Source organism: Solea senegalensis, linkage group LG1, assembly GCF_019176455.1.
Source record: "Solea senegalensis isolate Sse05_10M linkage group LG1, IFAPA_SoseM_1, whole genome shotgun sequence".
In the NCBI taxonomy this organism is placed as follows: Eukaryota; Metazoa; Chordata; class Actinopteri; order Pleuronectiformes; family Soleidae; genus Solea; species Solea senegalensis.
Genome location: NC_058021.1, coordinates 17640538 through 17662636, shown reverse-complemented (window position 1 = coordinate 17662636; position 22099 = coordinate 17640538). Strand labels below are relative to the sequence as shown.

Sequence of the window (22099 nt, the reverse complement as noted above, 5' to 3'; positions counted from 1 at the left end):
GCCTCGGCCATCAGCAGTGTGTTTGCTGCTGCACAATAAGTGCACTTTATTACACAGTGATCATCAGCAGCTGCTTGTTTTGACTCGGACTCTGTGAACAAACGTGTGCAGCAGCAGAGAAACAGGTTCTGGTGAAGCTCTGGTGTTTTTCACCTGCTTTTAGGAGAGAAACGAGTGTGAAAAGCCGCCGAGCAGCGCTGCTCACCGCGGTGAACAGCTGAGGTTCGTTTGCTCCACAAAGAAAACACAGAGAACATCAGAGCTCTTCATGACTTCAATATGAAGAGAGACCAGTCCGCTATGGACTCCGTTCACTGTGAGCCTCCAGCTCCTCTCACACACTCATTTAAACTCTTTTGTGAGTGAAGAGAAAACACAAGTGTCCCGGTGTCCACGCTGCACACAGGAGCCGCTGCTGCGTTGAGTCTTCACGGTTCTCATGCTGCGTTCAACTACCGCCTCCTCTCTGTGTGCTCTCCACTAATCCGCTCTCTTTCACTGCGATCGTTGTCAGTCTGAGCTCAACTTAGAAACCACGAATCATGGCAGAAGTAGCTCCAGCTCCAGCCGCCGCCGCCCCGGCCAAAGCAGCCAAGAAGAAGGCGGCTTCCAAGCCGAAGAAGGTCGGCCCCAGCGTCAGGGAACTCATCGTTCAAGCCGTGGCCGCGTCCAAGGAGAGGAGCGGCGTGTCGGCGGCCGCCGTCAAGAAGGCTCTGGCTGCCGGAGGCTACGATGTGGACAAGAACAAGGCCCGCGTCAAGACCGCCATCAAGACTCTGGTGTTGAAAGGAACTCTGGTCCAGACCAAGGGAACCGGGGCCTCTGGATCTTTCAAGATGAACAAGAAGGTAGAAGCCAAGAAGCCAGCACAGAAGGCCGCTCCTAAAGCCAAGAAGCCCGCCGCCAAGAAACCCGCAGCGGCCAAAAAGCCCAAGGCAGCAGCAGCTAAGAAGCCAGCAGCTGCTAAAAAGTCTCCTAAGAAGGTGAAGAAACCTGCAGCGGCCAAGAAAGTAGCCAAGAGCCCTAAAAAGGTGGCGCCCAAGAAGGTGGCGGCCAAGAGCCCCAAGAAGGTGGCGGCCAAGAGCCCCAAGAAGGTGGCAGCGAAGAAGGTAGTGAAGAAGGCTCCAGCAGCCAAGAAATCTCCCGCCAAGAAGGTCGCCAAACCCAAAGTGAAGAAGACAGCAGCCAAGAAGAAGTGAGCTGTCCTCACTGAGACATGTCCATCCTGTTCAAAGGCTCTTTTAAGAGCCACACACTTGTGTCCGCTAAGAGCTCAGCCATCTTCTCTATTATTTATATAATGAATATTAAGCCTCAATGAAATATATTTTAATATACATTTAAATGACACAAGGTGTAATATAGTAGCTGATGTCTAGTTTTGTTCATTGAATATGTTGTGTATCTTAATATTTTAGTACTGATTTTTTTTGTTAGTAAATACTAAGTATCTTAGTTAGTATACATTTAAATGTATGCATTTAAATGTATGCATGTCATTCACAAGATTCTCACTACATAATTATTCATAAATGATAACATTTACGTTGCTGTTTTGTTCCACATCTCGTTCATATTTTAGTAAGACCTCAGAAAAATAACTAAAGTAAACTAAAGAGACAACGCAAGTAACACATGTGATATTCATTTATTACAAGGTTTATAAAGTTGTGTTCATAATCACATCAGACATTTCATGTATCATATAATCGAATCAAGAGTATTTAAACTGTGACCTATTAATAAAAGCATCAACGTGACTTTCACAAAAGAGAATCATAACCATGTTGCAAGAAGATAGAAAAAAATAGAAAAGTAAAAAAAGTCATAATGTCTTTGCAAAGAACGTAAACCTTATAAAGTTTGGGAATAATCAGAAAAGAACGTGAAGTTGTCTAACAGTTTGAGTATCTTAAGTGAGTAACCAAACTACGTCACCACAATAAGGCGAGACCAGGGTTTTTAGTAATGTACATAAGAATAATCACATAAATCAAATCATGCGTCACGCAATATCAGGAAAACCCAACATTAATATGAAATGTAAATATATAAATGTAAATAACTATGAATTCAGGATATAAATAAATTACATAAATGAACTGTATGCACCATCATGGATGCACTTACATGTATAAATGTGAAGAAATGACAAAATATACAGAACATCTGAATGACAGAATGTCACATGGTAAGTCATGTTAAATTACAATGGTAATAACTTCATACATTGTTTGGCTGTTATTCATATTCTGTTTTAATGTATGGACAGGAAAACTTTGACTGTATATTTTATTTAAATTGCAAAATGAGTACACATAATGTTAGGATTTGTATATTTTCTAAAATGTCTGATGACATTGAATGTTAAAAACACATTTTCTTCCTTTGATAGAGATAATTAATAATCATGAAGATTCTGAAGCAAAAAAATGTTAAACGTTTCTGACTGAATCATAGTTAGGATTTGTTTCTTTAATAAAATGTATCATGTATTTGTTTCTAAAATGTCTCCAGTGTGTTTCAAACAAAGACAACACTATCTCCTCCTCACCCAACCTCAGTGAGAGAATCAACCAATCACAGGAGGGGGAGCACACAGTGGTGTTTGCATGGAGCCTTTATAAGAAGAGTCTCCTCCGCCTGTTGCGACTCATTGATCAGTGTGAACTGTCAGGATGCCTGAACCCGCCAAGTCCGCGCCCAAGAAGGGCTCCAAGAAAGCCGTGACTAAGACCGCCGGCAAAGGAGGCAAGAAGAGGAGAAAGAGCAGGAAGGAGAGCTACGCCATCTACGTGTACAAGGTGCGCAAGCAGGTCCACCCCGACACTGGCATCTCGTCCAAGGCCATGGGCATCATGAACTCCTTCGTCAACGACATCTTCGAGCGCATCGCCGGTGAGGCGTCTCGCCTGGCTCACTACAACAAGCGCTCCACCATCACCTCCAGGGAGATTCAGACCGCTGTGCGTCTCCTGCTGCCCGGTGAGCTGGCCAAGCACGCCGTGTCCGAGGGAACCAAGGCCGTCACCAAGTACACCAGCTCCAAGTAAACACACTGCTCAGACTGGAACCACCTCATCAACCCAACGGCTCTTTTAAGAGCCACACACTTTATCTAACAGAGTTCATATGATCTTTATACACTTTGTTAATAAGTTGCATTAGTGTGTACACTGCAGTCTAATGTGATCTTTATACGGAATTAATATTTATATGACAGTCCTTAAGGTTAATTCTACAATCCACATATTGTAAAGATGTATTTATTAACCCTTACCTCGAAGTACAAATGGTACATCATTTGAGTCACATACATGAAATACAAGTGACTTGATTAAACAAGTTGTGTTGCAAATGAAATGTATCGTCACTGGACTATTTGCTTCTGGGTTTACATTTGAACGTGGGTGAAGGATCTCCTTCACAAAAAAGAGCAGCAGGATCTATTCTCTAAATTAACCATTGACAAACTCCTTTGAGAGGACAATGTGTGTATATCATATCATATCACGTAATATATAATCTTGAACAATACTTTTATTCATGTAAACATTAAATTAACTAAAACACCCCTCTCCTGAATCAACACATCACACAGCTCAATATCTTAATACTAATTACTACATGTTTTAAATGGTAGTAATTGCTCATCAATCCCAAGATCCTCAGTGAAAGCCTACAATTGGTTTTGCTGCTGTTATTTTTTCCGCATCTTATTTGTCCTTTAATCAGAAAAACTAAAGAGAGACAAAGTTTCAAGTAACACATGCAATTGTCTTTAATTACAAGAGTTATTGTGTTCACTAAAGACACACAGTTATCAAAATGAAATGATGTGTATCTTTAATAGACATGTTAACTCTTGTTACATAACACATATTTACAGTCTGTCTATTAAGTATTTCAACAAAATGACTACATGTCAATAATAATACAAAAGTAGTTCCTAGTAGTATCACAAAACACAAGAGACCTGCAGTTATTTATTGATCATTTTATATTAATGTAGTGATGCTACTTAATAATTAATAAACAATAACAGTCAATACTGCATCACTGTTCTTTACTCAGAACTTTCATGAATCAAGTTTGGAAGTTACCTCACATATTTGAAAGCATCACAATAGTCATTTGTACATAAACATAAATACAGAGTCGTGAGAGGCTTCAGCACTGATCAGTTTTGTCGACCGATGTTTATTTTTTTTCCAACATTAAATGAAACTGAATAGATGATGTGGATCTTAATCATTCATAATTGTCATTAATAACTTGATTTCAAAAGGGTGAGACATGTCGTTATATATGACTATATGTTTCTATATGAATTGTTAATAATACATGTTCTTATTAAGCCAGTTGATGAGGAGCAGCTCTTTATCAGTTGAGTGAGTGTGTGGCTTTTAAAAGAGCCTTTGTGGTGACAATGTTGTTTACCTGCAAATGAACAGTGAAATTGCATAATACATTTTAAAACCTTCTTTTAATTTGATCATATTAGGTTCATATTTTACTGAGTTTGTAATAATGAAAGAGACAACGTTACAAGCAACAGGTATATTTACAGTTCAGGAGGTTTTGTTCATTACTTCGGACATTTGAAGAAGTATATAATCAAATTCTGAACGAGTCTTTGTCAATTCTATTGTCTAAATTATTTGGGTGTTATTCTTTGTGTACAATATTAGACAAGACTAATTTCAATGATGATTATAAAGTTCAAATGGAAGCTTTATGAATTTGGTTAGGTTTATGATGTTTAATATCTTCATATATTGAGCTATATTTTCAAGAGGAAGATGAGCAGTTTCTCAGAGTGAGTGTGTGGCTCTTAAAAGAGCCTTTTGTTTGTTTGCTTGCTTGCGGAGTTGTTGTTGTTTACTTGGACTTAGCGGCCTTCTCGGTCTTCTTGGGCAGAAGAACAGCCTGGATGTTGGGCAGCACGCCGCCCTGAGCGATGGTCACTCCGCCCAGGAGTTTGTTGAGCTCCTCGTCGTTGCGGACGGCCAGCTGCAGGTGGCGGGGGATGATACGGGTCTTCTTGTTGTCGCGGGCGGCGTTTCCAGCCAGCTCCAGGATCTCAGCGGTCAGGTACTCGAGCACAGCGGCCAGGTAGACGGGGGCGCCGGCACCCACACGATGAGCGTAGTTGCCTTTGCGCAGCAGTCTGTGAACACGACCGACCGGGAACTGGAGTCCAGCACGAGAGGAGCGAGTCTTTGCCTTAGCGCGGGCTTTTCCGCCGGTTTTGCCTCTTCCTGACATGGTTAATTTTTACTAGATTTTTCTGACAAACTCAGAGAAACTGTGACTCGAACAACGCAAACCCTCCTTTATATGTCCACGAAAGAGCGGAGACTCCTGCCAGACCAACCAGAGCAGAGCAGAGCAGCAGAGGGGGGATCACCCTCTGTCCTTTCAAGCGACTTTTGTCCAATAAGCAGCGGGGTCTCGGGCTCCTCTGGGCGGCGCTGCGCTCCAGGAAGAGCCGCTCACCACCAATCAGGAGCCGGAGGACTGAAGCAGCGTCACCGTGTCACAGCTGCTCCCACAGTTTAAGAGCAGAGAGTCGCTCGTGTCTGCTTCACTTTTTCTCCTGTTGAAAGCAACAAGCAGAAACATGGCAAGAACCAAGCAAACCGCCCGTAAATCTACCGGAGGTAAAGCTCCCAGGAAGCAGCTGGCCACCAAGGCTGCGCGTAAGAGCGCGCCTGCCACCGGCGGCGTGAAGAAGCCTCACCGTTACAGGCCCGGTACCGTGGCTCTGCGAGAGATCCGTCGTTACCAGAAATCCACGGAGCTGCTGATCCGCAAGCTGCCCTTCCAGCGCCTGGTGAGAGAGATCGCTCAGGACTTCAAGACCGACCTGCGCTTCCAGAGCTCCGCGGTCATGGCTCTGCAGGAGTCCAGCGAGGCTTACCTGGTCGGCCTGTTCGAGGACACCAACCTGTGCGCCATCCACGCCAAGAGAGTCACCATCATGCCCAAGGACATCCAGCTGGCCCGCCGCATCCGTGGAGAGAGAGCTTAAACTCTGTGCTGCTGCTACTTCACTAACCTCTACTTCAACGGCTCTTTTAAGAGCCACCTCACTCTCAACTCTAGACAACAATCCTCTGCCTCAACATATTTAATAATGGATAAAAGTTTCCAAACGATTTGATATTTTCTTCTATTAAGTATAATCGTTAATTTGTTTCATTATCATGAAGATTAAAGCTGTCATGTGATCACCAACAGGGGGATCCCCACACCCTTGTCACTGTGGAGGACATGCCAAAATAAAATAAATAAATACGCCATTAAATATTTAATTTAATGTGTCATTAATTAATTAAAATACCAATAAATGTTACGTAAAAATAAGGAAGAATATGATTATTTCACTATTTAATTAATTACTCATGGTCCATGTTGCAGTGCAAGTCGCTTTGGATAAAAGCGTCTGCTAAATGACATCTATGTAATGTAATACAATGAAATAAATGTGTCCCAGAACGCAGTTTTAAGATCATTTGAGATGAGAAATTGGTCAAATTAGAATTCAATAATGTGGTTTGTGTATTCAGATATGAAGTTTGGCAGCGACGTTTGTCGTAGGCGATCAGCTCCGCCTCTGTGTACCATTGGTGCTCACAGTGAGTGGCCGGCGCAGAGCAGCGTTACCTCGGCCTAGGGGTTGGCTCTGGGCTTAAGTTTCCTTTTTTCCGCCCATAAAACACATTCCTTGTCGGTTGTAAATTATATGTTGTTTGTTGTTTGTTGTGAAGCATCACTGTTCACGTGTGGTGAAGCGTAAATCTGGTCGTCTGCTTGATGGAGAGGGGCAGACCTGACGCTGCTGCGTACGTAACCCCCGACACTTTGGGCATGTTAGTGTCATTTTTGGAGCCCTTTAATGATGCTCAGCGTGAACTGGAGGGAGACAAATATCCCACTCTGCATCTTGTGCTGCTATGGGCAGAACGACTCAGACATCACTGCCAGCGATATTGCACAGAGCGCAGTTTGTTTTTAATGTAAATGTTTTGACCTGACAGTTTGGAAGTTTGTATATTATTAATGTTTTACTTATTTTGACTTTGAATGTCAGCTGAGTTTCACACAGCACCCCCGCGAGCCTCCTGTGGACGTACATAAACATACACTACACTGCTGTAATATATATGTAGGTTTTCCACATGGTACTGTATATTTTTATAAAAAATAAATTAAGTTAAGTATTTAAAATGAGAAAATAATATACAGTATATGCATTTATTAAACATATTGTTTTTGTTCATTTATCAGCACTCTGTGATGAGGATTAAGCACTTGGCGTCACCCGCCATTCAAACAGTAGAACAAGGAAGTAATTGCTGTCCCCCATACTTCTCAAGTATGTACTTCGCAAGTATGCAAGTACTTGCGTATTGAGAAAGGGCCATTGATTTTTAGTTGTTGTAAATAAAGTTTTGTTTGAATAGAGAATCTAAACCAACATAGAGGTGAATAGCGCCATCCAGAGTATAGGAACGTGTTCACTCGCTCTGCATCAATCCATTATGTGCGATGGATTTGCCTTGACTTGATGTGCAGGGTAACCAATCAGGTGTTAGAAATCCGCCCACTGACTTTGATGGGCGAGTTTGACAATATAATTAATGATGCACAGCAACACGGACCATGAAATAATTAATTGAATAGTGAAATAATTATATTTTGTTTTTACATAAAATGAAATGATCATTTATTTAATCAATGACACATTTCATTTATTATTTAATGGTGTATTTATTTATTTAATGTTGGCACTTTCTGTTCCCCTAATAGTCACCATGTGTCCTTATGTCTTACATTTCATAAAAGAAAATTCTAATCATTTCATATAAAAGGAGGTGATACTATAATAGCAGCTCATTTCTGAAGTAATGTCTTGATAAGTAGCTTCAAGAGTTATAAGACGCCATGTTGTTTTCATTTTAATAATTGTGATGTAGGGAAGCAACTTTAACCATGAATCGTCCACTAGGTTGATTTTCAGTTTCATGATAATATTCATCTTTTGCACAGTTTAATTTGTTTTCTGTAGTATTCTGTAAATTGAATCTTCACATGTAACATTAATGTTTCAGGGAGAATCTCAATCAGAATCTCCACTGCAGACACCAACTGTCTTGTTTCACTAACTTTATTCTCTGACCCTTTTCACAGTCAGTGTGACTCTGACACTCACATTATTTTGTGACAAACCACCAGATAAAACATTGGTCTGGCTTCCAGGTCAGACATTTTCACTTCAGGGGCTGTCCACATGAAAACCGGTCTAGTTTTTTTAATCATCTCACGGTTTTTATGTTTTGCTTTTTCTCAATTTTGGGAAAATTATGTTTACCTCTCACTTTTACTCTGGCATTTCCTGTCACAATTTCATTGTCATCGTTATCCTCTTGTGTTGGGAAATTGTTTGTTTTATTCACTTTATAGAAATGTTTCATTTCTTTACCTGGTCCATTTCATTTAAGTTTGCACAAAGTGCACATCCTTTATTGCAATGCTCAACATCTGTGTTTCTCAATATTCACAGTCATTTTCAGTGTAAAAATCAAATATTACATTACATTACATGTCATTTAGCAGACGCTTTTATCCAAAGCGACTTACAAAAGATATGTGAACCACACAGTTGTAGAGGGAGGATCCAAAAAGTTTTTTTAACTTTAAATCTTACTTTGACATGTTTATTAAAAGTTCTTTAAGCTTTTTAACACTATTTGTTCAGCTTGATTCACAAACCTGTCAGACATAAGTGATTATGTCATGTCTGGATCATACATATGGGTGGACAGACAATAAAAAATAAATTTTAAAAATAATTTATTTTAAAAATAAAATTTAATAGTTAAATTTGACTCGCACAATTAGTCATACGTTACATGTCATTTATCAGACACTTTTTATCCAAAGCGACTCACAAGGGAGTACAATCAGCCAAGGGAGGAATCGAACTTGCGACCATTGCCCTTTTCGCACACAGGTACCGGTCTTAACCACTGAGCCACTCCGCCCCTCCACCATACAGAATCTTTTAAATCACCTTTTTTCTTTTCTTTTCTTAATTAACACATATATTTATTCATTGTTGTACTGTTTTTTCATGAATTAATTCATTTTGTTGGCCTTCAACTCTTTCTCTGTTACGTGATGTTTTTTTCTGTTAAATAAGTGTTTATTTTTTAATTATTTAATTATTTTTAATTATTTTGTGAGACCTCTGGGACATGCTGTCACTGACGCTCTTCTCCTGTTGGGGGCGCTGATGCACCACAGACTCCTTTAATCACCATGATAACCCACAGAGGAAGAATATGGCGCCTTTGTCTTCAACCAGGTCCTCAAAAAGACTAAAAATAACCGTGAATCTCGTTTGTTCGACACATCTTTGAGTGAATTATATCACTAGATAAGTAAAAATGAGTGGCCGTGGAAAAGGAGGAAAGGGTCTCGGTAAAGGAGGCGCTAAGCGTCACCGCAAAGTTCTCCGTGATAACATCCAGGGAATCACCAAGCCCGCCATCCGCCGTCTGGCTCGCCGTGGCGGAGTGAAGCGTATCTCTGGTCTGATCTACGAGGAGACTCGTGGGGTGTTGAAGGTTTTCCTGGAGAACGTGATCCGTGATGCTGTCACCTACACCGAGCACGCAAAGAGGAAGACTGTGACCGCCATGGACGTGGTTTATGCTCTGAAGAGACAGGGAAGAACTCTGTACGGCTTCGGCGGTTAAACTCACTTCACTTTGTCATCAAACAAAACAACAACAACGGCTCTTTTAAGAGCCAACCACTTTGTCTCTGAGAGCTCAATCATCTGAATGTGTCATATTATAGTTTTAATAATATTTTTGTATGCTTTTAATCCATAACGTGGGACAATCAATATAACTTAAACATTAGTAGTTGAAGATTATTATGGTGAACGTCCACTATCTTGGTTTATTTCATCCAAGTTTCACAAGTCTCCTCTGGCTGGTGTTTAACGTGAATTACCGTATCAGATGTAGAGCTGAGGAATTTGACTGTGTATAAAATAACCTCTGTGTGAGATAGAGGACCATCATGAGAGCAAATGATCTTACTGGGAATAAATCTGCCATCTGTGCAAAGTCTGTAGCTGACTTGCTCTATTTACGCCACCGTATTTTTACATTGGTGATAATGGTGTTACTGAGAGAACTCAATATTTTCTCAGGTAGTAAATGTGTGAGAACCACTGCTCTATAGTTTGTTTTATTACTTTAAATTCAATTTGAGGCCTAGCTTTGTCCTGTAGCTTTTATTCAAAGTTATCTTTAGTAATTATTTAATTTAATATAATTCATGTGTTTGAAGACTGAAATTTAAATGTATGTTTAAAACAAATTTCTTTTTAATGTGGTTTATATATCATTCTGTATCAAGACACGCAATCATATTTGAAATGTATGTGCAATAGTGTCACAAATGTTGTTATTGCTTTATCACAACGGAATATTGTTTAATGTTAAGCTCATATCATCCACCACAACTGAACAGGTTTTTTTTCCCACACAGACGGTTGGATGTTTTTCAGATGACTGGTTGTCTTTGCATTTATTTTTAATAGTAATAAAAAAGTGATTGTGTTAAACTGCAAAAAGTATTTTGATCTGTTGTTTGTCCTCAACCTTTAACTTCTTTTTCTACACAATTAATATGTTATATATAATTGGATATAGGTAGATTATCATGTAGTATTATCAACTCTTAAAAGTTAAGACATTTTGTCTGGTTCTTATATTTAGCTTATTATAAGTCTAACAACACAGTATTACAATGACATGAAGGCATCACATTCACATTGAACTGAAAGGATGAAAAGATTATAAAGAATTTCTTCTTCCTTTTACCAGAGGTTTGATCATCATGATTCACTGAGTTTATGTTTCTTAAATGTTCCAATAAATATATAAAAACACGCGTTCTTCCTTTGATAAAGATAATTAATAATCATGAAGATGTTGTTGCAGAAACATGTTAAATGGTTTCTGTCTGAAGGAAGAACTGAAGGACAGTAGCGATTAGTTTCTTTAATAAAATGTATCATGTATTTGTTTCTAAAATGTCTCCAGTGTGTTTCAAACAAAGACAACACTATCTCCTCCTCATCCAACCCTCAGTGAGAGAATCAACCAATCACAGGAGGGGGAGCACACAGTGGTGTTTGCATGGAGCCTTTATAAGTAGAGTCTCCTCCGCCTGCTGAGACTCATTGATCTGTGTGAACTGTCAGGATGCCTGAACCCGCCAAGTCCGCGCCCAAGAAGGGTTCCAAGAAAGCCGTGACTAAGACCGCCGGCAAAGGAGGCAAGAAGAGGAGAAAGAGCAGGAAGGAGAGCTACGCCATCTACGTGTACAAGGTGCTCAAGCAGGTCCACCCCGACACTGGCATCTCGTCCAAGGCCATGGGCATCATGAACTCCTTCGTCAACGACATCTTCGAGCGCATCGCCGGTGAGGCGTCTCGCCTGGCTCACTACAACAAGCGCTCCACCATCACCTCCAGGGAGATTCAGACCGCCGTGCGTCTCCTGCTGCCCGGTGAGCTGGCCAAGCACGCCGTGTCCGAGGGAACCAAGGCCGTCACCAAGTACACCAGCTCCAAGTAAACACACTGCTCAGACTGGAACCACCTCATCAACCCAACGGCTCTTTTAAGAGCCACACACTTTATCTAACAGAGTTCATATGATCTTTATACAGTGTGAATAACGTCTGCTTAACTTTGACGTCCTTTCATTGCTGTAAAATGAATTAAACGTTACAGATTATGGTTTGAAGAATCAACATCAGACATACTTCTTACTAACGTCATTTACCCGCATGTGTGCGCACCGCACACTATCATTTACCGCCAGTTTATGAATGAAACTGACCCGTTCAGGGAAACTGAGGGAAAAAAAAGAGCGCACCAGAAAACGGGTGACGATTTCCACACAAACTACACATGATAATCAATGATTGGTAATTAAATGTTGTTCAGTACATAAAGAGGTTTAGAAAAAAAGTTGCCATATGTTGCATTTATAATGGAAGGACAATATTTTGTAATGAAAACTTTCTTCCTCTGAATGAGGGATTGTCTGAATTGTCTTATCACACTGGTTAAAATATAACGCCACTAGAGCCAGAATGGATTAATCCTGGAAGAATAATTTAAATCCTTTGTTTTTACAGGATAACAGGAAACATACATTACAGTCAAGACAGTTAAGATGGCGGCGTGTCAGCTCCAGAAATGCCGCGATATGCGCAATAACTTTTTGACGCATCGGTATTTACGAAGTGTTTGTCACATTTTAAAGAGGTTTTTACAGCTTTGTAGACCAGATTTTTCTGAAAATTGTGATACCAAGTTTAAAATAAAAAAAATAAAATCACTTTTTCATGACGAAAAACGAAAAATAAGTTTAACTCCGTCAAAAGTACACGTTTTTAGAAGTACAAAGTAGTCATTGCTTTATTCAAGGTATCATGCTCTACATCACTATTGACTATAGACGTGAGAGACTATAACATATGTATCTCAATGATTTGAGTTTAGTCAAAAGAGTTAAGTACACATCTCAATTTAGCAAATGGCTGCACCATTTGCTATAATCAAAAAAGTTCCTTTTATTTCTCATTAATGTACACTCAGCACCACATCTTGACAGAATTTTTTTTTTAGAATTTTTTGCAAATGTATTAAAAAAGAAAAACTGAAATATCACATGGTCATAAGTATTCAGACCCTTTGCTGTGACACTCATATTTAACTCACATGCTGTCCATTTCTTCTGATTGTCCTTGAGATGGTTCTGCTCCTTCATTGTGTTTAATTAAACTGATTGGACTTGATTAGGAAAGGCACACACCTGTCTATATAAGACCTTACAGCTCACAGTGCATGTCAGAGCAAATGAGAATCATGAGGTCGAAGAAACTGCCCAAGGAGCTCAGAGACAGAATTGTGGCAAGGCACAGATTTGACCAAGGTTACAAAAGAATTTCTGCAGCACTCAAGGTTCCTAAGAGCACAGTGGTCTCCATAATCCTTAAATGGAAGACGTTTGAGACGACCAGAACACTTACTGATTACTGACACTGATATTTAATTCTCAATTGGTAAATAAATCATTGTTTTGCACTAGTCCTCGTCTTCTCTCCCTATTTTTGTTGCAGCCTAAGAGCTGGGTTGTAACATGTATAACATATGTATATGTACATTGTGTTGCATTGTTTCTTTCACTTCCCTCTTCATTGTATCAGTCTCATCTTAATGACTGAATCAAGTGTTAATGTGTTTACATTTTCACTAAACTACTGGAACACAGTGTATTTGATGTATATATAAAATGATGCATGACATCATCAATCACATATTGATATAGAATGGAATATATTGTTTGATGTTTATTATATATCATTATTAATAAACATCAACATAGATATATCTGCAGTGAAAATACATTTACAAAATAAATTATGCTGGTTTATTTTGATCACATTAGGTTCATACATTTTAGAACGAGTTTGTAATAACTTAAGAGACAAAGTTACAAGCTACATGTGTAGTATTGTTACAAGGTTTAGGAAATGATTGTGTTGATTACGTCAGACATTTAAAGCTTTACATAATTTACACAATTTAAAACTATTGACAATTGTGCTGCATGTACAGTAAGATTACTAACAAGGTATCCATGTATATAATTATGAAGAGGTCAAAATATACAGAAAAACTCTACAAAAAGTAAAAAGTTCATACATTTGGCTGTTATTCCTCATGTGTATTCTGGACAGAATATTTTACGTTATACTTCATTTGAACTCCGACAATTCCGAAACTAATTACAAAATAAAAAGTACAAAATACAAGTTTTATGTGCCGTGTTTTGATTATTGATCATTTAGTTTACGTATTATGTTAAATCTCAGAATTTAAGAAACACGGACAGTTGAGCTATATTTTAAAGAGGATGAGCAGTTTCTCAGAGTGAGTGTGTGGCTCTTAAAAGAGCCTTTTGTTTGTTTGTGGAGTTGCTGTTGTTTACTTGGACTTAGCGGCCTTCTCGGTCTTCTTGGGCAGAAGAACAGCCTGGATGTTGGGCAGCACGCCGCCCTGAGCGATGGTCACTCCGCCCAGGAGTTTATTGAGCTCCTCGTCGTTGCGGACGGCCAGCTGCAGGTGGCGGGGGATGATACGGGTCTTCTTGTTGTCGCGGGCGGCGTTTCCAGCCAGCTCCAGGATCTCAGCGGTCAGGTACTCGAGCACAGCGGCCAAGTAGACGGGGGCGCCGGCACCCACACGATGAGCGTAGTTGCCTTTGCGCAGCAGTCTGTGAACACGACCGACCGGGAACTGGAGTCCAGCACGAGAAGAGCGGGTCTTTGCCTTGGCGCGGGCCTTTCCGCCGGTTTTGCCTCTTCCTGACATGGTTAATTATTACTAGATTTTTCTGACAAACTCAGAGAAACTGTGACTCAGACAGCTCAAACCCTCCTTTATATGTCCACGAAAGAGCGGAGACTCCTGCCAGACCAACCAGAGCAGAGCAGCAGAGGGGGGATCACCCTCTGTCCTTTCAAGCGACTTTTGTCCAATAAGCAGCGGGGTCTCGGGCTCCTCTGGGCGGCGCTGTGTTCACCACCAATCAGGAGCCGGAGGACTGAAGCAGCGTCACCGTGTCACAGCTGCTCCCACAGTTTAAGAGCAGAGAGTCGCTCGTGTCTGCTTCACTTTTTCTCCTGTTGAAAGCAACAAGCAGAAACATGGCAAGAACCAAGCAAACCGCCCGTAAATCTACCGGAGGTAAAGCTCCCAGGAAGCAGCTGGCCACCAAGGCTGCGCGTAAGAGCGCGCCTGCCACCGGCGGCGTGAAGAAGCCTCACCGTTACAGGCCCGGTACCGTGGCTCTGCGAGAGATCCGTCGCTACCAGAAATCCACGGAGCTGCTGATCCGCAAGCTGCCCTTCCAGCGCCTGGTGAGAGAGATCGCTCAGGACTTCAAGACCGACCTGCGCTTCCAGAGCTCCGCGGTCATGGCTCTGCAGGAGTCCAGCGAGGCTTACCTGGTCGGCCTGTTCGAGGACACCAACCTGTGCGCCATCCACGCCAAGAGAGTCACCATCATGCCCAAGGACATCCAGCTGGCCCGCCGCATCCGTGGAGAGAGAGCTTAAACTGCTGCTGCTACTTCACTAACCTCTTCTTCAACGGCTCTTTTAAGAGCCACCTCACTCCCAACTCTAGACAACAGTCCTCTGCTGCCTCAGCATATTTAATAATGGATAAAAGTTTCCGAACAAGTACATATTTTCTTCTACTAAGAATAAACGTAAATTTTTTACAGTATCATGAAGGTCAGAGCTGTCATGTGATCACCAACACACCCACTGTTCAAACTCTGTTAGAGTACAGTTCTCATAAAAAGTGAGAATGTGTTTATTTCATATTAAAATACACTGTGACACCATGCACTTTGATAATATAATGTAGCTATGTTTGTAAGCAATAAATAAAAACGATGCTTCAATATTTCCCCCATCATTTATACAACAGTGAGAACCAAACTGAGAAACACATGAATATTATGACTTTATTCTCACTATGATTTTATTTATCTATTTCTTCAGTTTGGCCCCAATACTCGGTCGTATGTTTCACTTTTAACTCGGGACTACAAATCACAAATAAGTGGGAGAGTGAGTTTAAAATAATTTAAAATAACATGACTTTCCTATTCCACTCCAATCCACGAGGTGGCGGCGTTTAAACATGGTTGGCTTCCGCCACTAAAACCCCGCTTCCGGTCTGTTTGTCTTTGTAGCTGTCTGTGGACTTTCAAAGTCAGAAGAAGTCTGAAGCTTTGAACAATGTTGTCTGTCACCGTCCTGTGCAGGTTACGACCCCGTATCGTTCCCAGCTCGTTCCGTTACATCCACGCCACGGCGGTGTGTCCCGGCTTTTGTGATGGAGGAGTTAGCCATAGACAGCTACATGCTTCCAGGAGCTCGTTCGTCAGCCTAAACAGCAACAGCAACAGCAAGGTTTGTCACCTGAAACTGACACGGCACGTTGTTCACAGAGTCATAGCGCAGTCACCGAGTGAATTCTCCACGAAACACTTTCTCACCACTGGTGCTTACAATAATAGTTTAGATTAGCTCAGTTAGCTGTAGCCGCTAGGATCACTCTTGAATTGACTGCTCATGTCTGCGGTGATGATCAGTGAGACTCTCAACTGAGCATCTGGAACATATTTGTTTACCTTTTTAATTGAAAGATTATTGTCTTTTTTTTAAACACAAAATTTTATTTTCATCAACAAAATAATTATGCAACAAAAACATAAATGTAAACAGAAACAGTGCAATGATATTTAAAGAGACAGAGACTTGACTCTTGACTTGATTGCTTTTCATCTATTTTTTTACTTCTTGGCTGACAAAATAATATTTACAACATTTAATGATACACATGAGAAATCACATAATCAATTATTCAGTTGGAGATTTCCAAATAATTAAAACCAGTTTATGTGATTTTTCAGCTTCTTAAATGTGAACATGTTCTGGTGTCTTTGCTGCATATATCTAAGAAATCATGTAAACTGAATCATTTTGGTTTGTGGACAAAACAAGATTAATCTTTTATGAAAATAATTGTTAGTCGCAGCTTTTAAAGAAATCGTCAAGACCCTCATTAGCTGTTTGTAAATTATGTTTCGGGCAGCAACTAACGTTTGTTTTAATTGATTATTCAGTCTGATCAGTGTTTATCAAACCTGGAAATGCAGATGATCTTGTTTTGTCTATAAACCAAAATGATTCTGTCTTAAAGAAACTTATAAAAATTCAACATTTGGAAATGAAAGAAGAGATAGTTCATGTCATGATTAGGTAAACTATTATGTAGAACAGTTCACTCAATTTGTTGAAAATAATGTATCTTTTATGGAGCATAGCGTCATAGTTGAAGTAGTTTTGATTTTAGACCAAAATATGACATTATTTTCATTTATCACAATGAAAACTTCACATCGAACATAAAAAGAATCCTTTTAATCTCATGCATTTCTTTTGTTTCTGTGTAGCTGCAGTCTTACCGTCCATCTACACGTTTCACCTCTACGTCAACCCACTCTGAAGATGGACATCTCATTTACACTGGTAGTCTGACCAATGCTATCCGAGGTGAGGTGCTTTCACCTGGTTGTATATGAAAGAAAGACATCTCATAATCTAAAAATCTCAGTGAGTTCTCTCTCCCACTGCTCCGGTTTCCTCCCACAGTCCAAAAACATGCAGTTGTTAATTGTAGGGGTGGGAATCTGTAGATGCCTCACGATTCAATTACGTTTCAGGGGCCTTGATTCGATTATGAAGCGATTATGAATTAGGGATGTCCCGATACAACTTTTCACTTCTGATAAGATACCGATAATGCAGCCTTGGGTATTGGCCGATACCGATCCGATAAGATATCAGCACAAATCATTCATACTTTAATTACTTATTTTGTAGTGTGGAAAGTTATACGCTTGATCAAGTGATATTACTAAATGGAGCAACAGTACGTTTAAGAAAAACTGACCCATTTATTATTAACCAATGGGTTACATACATTTTAACCTTCAACATAACAATATTCAATTTTTTTGTCATGTTAATTTCCTACAGTCTGTGGTTAATTTAATCAGGAGGAAAGTACCAAGTGCCAATGAGAGTGTTTTCAGAGCACCCGTGTTTCACAGGTAACAGCGTGTCTTCAGAGAACACCCCCTTGTTTTCACTATACCTGGGGGCGGGCCCGGAGATGTACTTATTTCCATGTGTGGAGCTTCAGGACACATTTAAAACACAGAAAGCTCTTGGCATGGCTGGTTTTTGGGGTATAATTAACAGACGGCTGTTGAAAGTCGACTGGTTTCTGAAATAATGTTGTTTTAGCAGCTCGCCTCAGGATGAGCTAGTGTGGTGCTAACGGCTAGCTAGTGGGGTGCTGCTGGATAGAAGTGCTGGAGCAGACTGCTTGTATTTGAGCGTTTATATCAGAGATTTTAGAGGCGGTCCGATATAATCCGATACTCGTTTTTTGGCTGATATCGGACTGATATCTGCTATCAATATCGGATTGGGACATCACTATTATGGATGCACGTTCAATCAGTCTTTTGAAAGTCTTTGATCGCTCAGTGCAGTGTGACGAGAAACAAGACCTGAACTCCTTTCCGTTATCATTTGTTAATGACACCAACTCTCTAAACTGAGAGTTGGTGTTAATGTGAAAGTGAATACACAGATAAGATGTGAAGTAATCTTATTCTTCTCTTTCCTTCAGGGGTGAGGATGTTCTCCTACAGCACCAGCTGCACCAGCCTCTTCCTCATGCCCTACATGGTCTCGAAAAACCTAGTGGGAACTGATAACTTTGCCTTGCAGGTCGCGTTCGGCTGCGCCATCGGCTTCTTCACCTTTGTCACCCCTGTCTTCCTACACCTCATGACCCACGGCTACGTGATGCGTCTTTACCACAACCCCGACAAAGATACTTACACCGCCATCACCTTCAGTGTCTTCCTCACAGAAAAAAGGAACACGTTCCATCAGAGCCAGGTCAAGATCCCTGCTGTCAGCCAGATGTTCACCACTTTGTACGCAGGCACCAAGGGGCTGATGGTAAACCCGGAACTTTTCGCCATACCACATGACTATAATCACCTGATGGGCTACGATAAGCCCTTTAGCTTTGACTTAGACGATGTGGACAGACCTGATAAGAGCTGAGAGACAAACTTTACAATCACTATATACACTCAGCATGTCAACCACTGGAGACTTGACAACAGTTTCTCACTCAAAGAAAAGAAAAGTGAAATAGTGAAAACAAGTTATTATTTAATCATCAAAACCTGATGTGTATGAGAATACAGAGCTATTTAACATGCATTTCACTAAAGGCAGCCGTGCGTTGATTGATTTACAAAAGTAAGACATGAAAACATGGTTTTGAACAAGAAAGAGACACATTCAAGTACTGAAGCTCAAGGTTGAGGAGAAAAGGGACACAATATTCAGTCTATGAAAAAAATTACACTTGAATCATTTTTACCAATAAATCTTGTGTAGAGCCAAGTGTCTGCTCTTCTGTGTTTTTATTTGACATCACAGCAACATAATAATATGACAATATATTTGTTCAAAGCTAATTTCCCCTCTCATTGTTAAGACCTGACCATATGCATCTTCTTGGTGTCTAAGCACATCGAGGGACCTCGAATATCTATTATTCTCATAATATTACAACTTTTTTAATATTACGACTTTATTCTCACAATATTACGACTTTATTCTCACAATATTACGACTTTATTCTCGTAAAGTTACGACTTTATTCTCATAATATTACAACTTTTTTAATATTGCGACTATATTCTCACAAAGTTACGACTTTATTCTCATAATATTACAACTTTTTTAATATTACGACTTTATTCTCATAATATTACAACTTTTTTAATATTACGACTTTATTCTCATAATATTATGACTTTATTCTCATAATTTTATGACTTTATTCTCACAATATTATGACTTTATTCTCGTAATATTGTGAATTTATTCTCATATGACTACTTTATTCGATAATTTATACGATGCTGAATTAGCTATAACAATATGTAATATGTACGGAATCACCTCCTGTGTCTTTGATGCTAAAAGTAAAATTTACACAAGCAACTTCTAAAGCTTTGATGTTTTTTCCTACTGTTAAAACGGAATGATCGACACTCCAGTGCAAAAATGGAGGAGACTTCCGCTAATGCACGAGACATCGTGTGACGCCGTCACCATGACAACACCAACAAACTCCGACAGCGAACACAAAATGACGTCGTTGCAGGAGGACGTGTTTAATCGCGTGTTGAGCGCAGACTTGTGGGGTTTAACCAAGTGTTTTGAGAGTGAGTTCGACAGCGAAGAGTCGCAGGAGAACAACGTGTTTGACAAGAAGGACGAACTGGGGAGAAATGCTCTGTTAACGGCCTCCATGTTGGGAAGAAGCGCCATCGTCCGAGAGCTCGTCAGACACGGAGCTCAGGTGAACAAGCAGACCGTCAGAGGTGAGGAGGGTCCATCCAAGCAGGGCCGGACCAAGCCTTCATGGGGCTCTAATCTGAATTTGATTTTGGGGGCTTTTATGAGCACCAATAATAAAGCAAAGTAAATGACTTGGCGATGCTTCTGAGGGAATTGTGCACAGCTGTAGCTTTTGTTGTATGAAATCAAATTTGTGTCAATATTTTCAAACAATTTTGGAAGCCCATTTCCACCAGAAGAAAAAAAAGAGGTAAAACATAGCTTTTATTGTGATTTTGGACGACATGCTATAGTATGACTATTTTGACTGACTTTGGACGACATGCTATAGTATGACTATTTTGACTGACTTTGGACGACATCATATAGCATGACTTTTAATATGACATTTTTGTTTGAATTTTGGTTGACATACTATAGTATGACTTTTTCGACTGACTTTAGGCGACAAACTATAGCATGACTTTCTTGACTGATTTTGGATGGCATACAATAGTATGACTTTTAACATGACTTTTTTGTTTGAATTTTGGATGACATACTATAGCAAGACTTTCTTGAATTATTTTGGATGACGTACTATAGCATGAGTTTTTTGGACTAATTTTGGACGACATACTATAGCATGATTTTTTTTTACTCATTTTGGGTGACATGCTGTAGCATGACTTGTTTTGACTAATTTTGGACGACATACTATAGTATGACTTTTTTGACTGACTTTAGGCGACAAACTATAGCATGACCTTCTTAACTGATTTTGGACGACCTACTGTAGCATGACTTTTTTGAGTGATTTTGGACGAAATGCTATAGTATGACTATTTTGACTGACTTTAGACGACATACTATAGCATGACTTTTAGTATGACCTTTTTGCATGATACTTTGACTGAATTTGGACAAAATGCTATAGCATGACTTTTTTTGACAAATTTTAGACAACATACTACAGTATGACTTTTATTATGACTTTTTTGTGTGAATTTTGGATGGCACACTATAGTAATACTTTTTTAACTGACTTTAGGCGACAAACTATAGCATGACTTTCTTGACTAATTTTGGGTTGCATACCATAGTATGACTTTTTTTGACTAATTTTGGACGACATTTTTGACTGACTTTGGACGACATACTATAGGATGAACTGTCCAGGGTGTACCCCGCCTATCACCCGATGTAGCTGAGATTAGCACAGCACCCTCTGGTGGAGGATAAAGCGGTAGATGATGACTGACTGATTATAGCATGACTTTCTTGACTGTCTTTGGAAGGATGGAGGATATACTATAGTATGACTTTATTGACTGATTTTGGACGACATGCTATATAAGTATGACTTTTTGACTGACATTGGACGACATACTATAGCATGATTTCTTCACTGATTTTGGACGATATGCTATAGCATGACTTTTTTTGACAAATGTTAGACAACAAACTACAGTATGACTTTTTTGTGACTGATTTTTGACGACATACCATAGCCTGAATTTTTTGACAGATTTTGGACGACATACGAAAATGTAAAAAAAACAAAGTATTACTAAAGTATGTCGTCAAAAATCAATCAAAAAAGACACACTATAGTATATAATCCAAAATTAACACAAAAGTCATAATAAAAGTCCTACTATAGTATGTCGTCCAAAATCTGTCAAAAATGTCATACGATAGTATGTCGTCCAAAATCAACCAAAAAAGTCATACAAGAGTATGTCGTCCAAAATCACCCAAAAATGTCATTCTATAGTATGTGGTCCATAATCAGTCCAAAAAGTCATACTATAGTATACCATTCAAAATCACCCAAAAAAGTCATACTATAGTATGTCGTCAAAAATCATCAAAAAAAGTCATACAATAGTATGCCATCAAAAATTACCCAAACAAGTTATACTATTGTATGTCGTCCAAAATCACCCAAAAAAGTCATACAATAGCATGTGGATTC

At 39.7% G+C, this 22099-nt stretch overlaps 8 protein-coding genes across 8 annotated transcripts; 6 read left to right on the top strand and 2 right to left on the bottom strand.

Annotated features, from left to right (window-relative positions):
* The first annotated feature begins 494 nt into the window (after positions 1 to 494).
* LOC122766554 (histone H1-like) lies at positions 495 to 1378 on the top strand. Its single transcript, XM_044021514.1, has one exon. The coding sequence runs from the start codon at positions 543 to 545 to the stop codon at positions 1197 to 1199; it is 657 nt and encodes a 218-aa protein (XP_043877449.1). The 5' UTR covers positions 495 to 542; the 3' UTR covers positions 1200 to 1378.
* Positions 1379 to 2647: 1269 nt separating this feature from the next.
* LOC122766727 (histone H2B-like) lies at positions 2648 to 3363 on the top strand. Its single transcript, XM_044021845.1, has one exon. It carries the CDS (start codon positions 2679 to 2681, stop codon positions 3051 to 3053), a length of 375 nt encoding a protein of 124 aa, XP_043877780.1. The 5' UTR covers positions 2648 to 2678; the 3' UTR covers positions 3054 to 3363.
* A 1487-nt stretch (positions 3364 to 4850) lies between these two features.
* Positions 4851 to 5384, bottom strand: LOC122766610 (histone H2A-like). The gene has a single exon (XM_044021616.1). The coding sequence runs from the start codon at positions 5266 to 5268 to the stop codon at positions 4882 to 4884; it is 387 nt and encodes a 128-aa protein (XP_043877551.1). The 5' UTR covers positions 5269 to 5384; the 3' UTR covers positions 4851 to 4881.
* A 9-nt stretch (positions 5385 to 5393) lies between these two features.
* Positions 5394 to 15222, top strand: LOC122782698. Its single transcript, XM_044047162.1, has 5 exons — positions 5394 to 6031; positions 9540 to 9748; positions 11291 to 11662; positions 14104 to 14406; positions 14715 to 15222. The coding sequence occupies exons 1-5, from the start codon at positions 5624 to 5626 to the stop codon at positions 15220 to 15222; spliced, it is 1800 nt and encodes a 599-aa protein (XP_043903097.1). The 5' UTR covers positions 5394 to 5623.
* Positions 9448 to 9936, top strand: LOC122766691 (histone H4). The gene has a single exon (XM_044021768.1). The coding sequence runs from the start codon at positions 9456 to 9458 to the stop codon at positions 9765 to 9767; it is 312 nt and encodes a 103-aa protein (XP_043877703.1). The 5' UTR covers positions 9448 to 9455; the 3' UTR covers positions 9768 to 9936.
* Positions 11287 to 11759, top strand: LOC122766686 (histone H2B). The gene has a single exon (XM_044021754.1). The coding sequence runs from the start codon at positions 11292 to 11294 to the stop codon at positions 11664 to 11666; it is 375 nt and encodes a 124-aa protein (XP_043877689.1). The 5' UTR covers positions 11287 to 11291; the 3' UTR covers positions 11667 to 11759.
* On the bottom strand, positions 13734 to 14486 carry LOC122766637 (histone H2A-like). Its single transcript, XM_044021666.1, has one exon. It carries the CDS (start codon positions 14474 to 14476, stop codon positions 14090 to 14092), a length of 387 nt encoding a protein of 128 aa, XP_043877601.1. The 5' UTR covers positions 14477 to 14486; the 3' UTR covers positions 13734 to 14089.
* A 617-nt stretch (positions 15223 to 15839) lies between the features above and the next one.
* Positions 15840 to 19176, top strand: tmem70 (transmembrane protein 70). The gene is made up of 3 exons (XM_044021462.1): positions 15840 to 16089; positions 17136 to 17235; positions 18383 to 19176. Exons 1-3 carry the CDS (start codon positions 15916 to 15918, stop codon positions 18826 to 18828), a joined length of 720 nt encoding a protein of 239 aa, XP_043877397.1. The 5' UTR covers positions 15840 to 15915; the 3' UTR covers positions 18829 to 19176.
* Positions 19177 to 22099: the final 2923 nt, after the last annotated feature.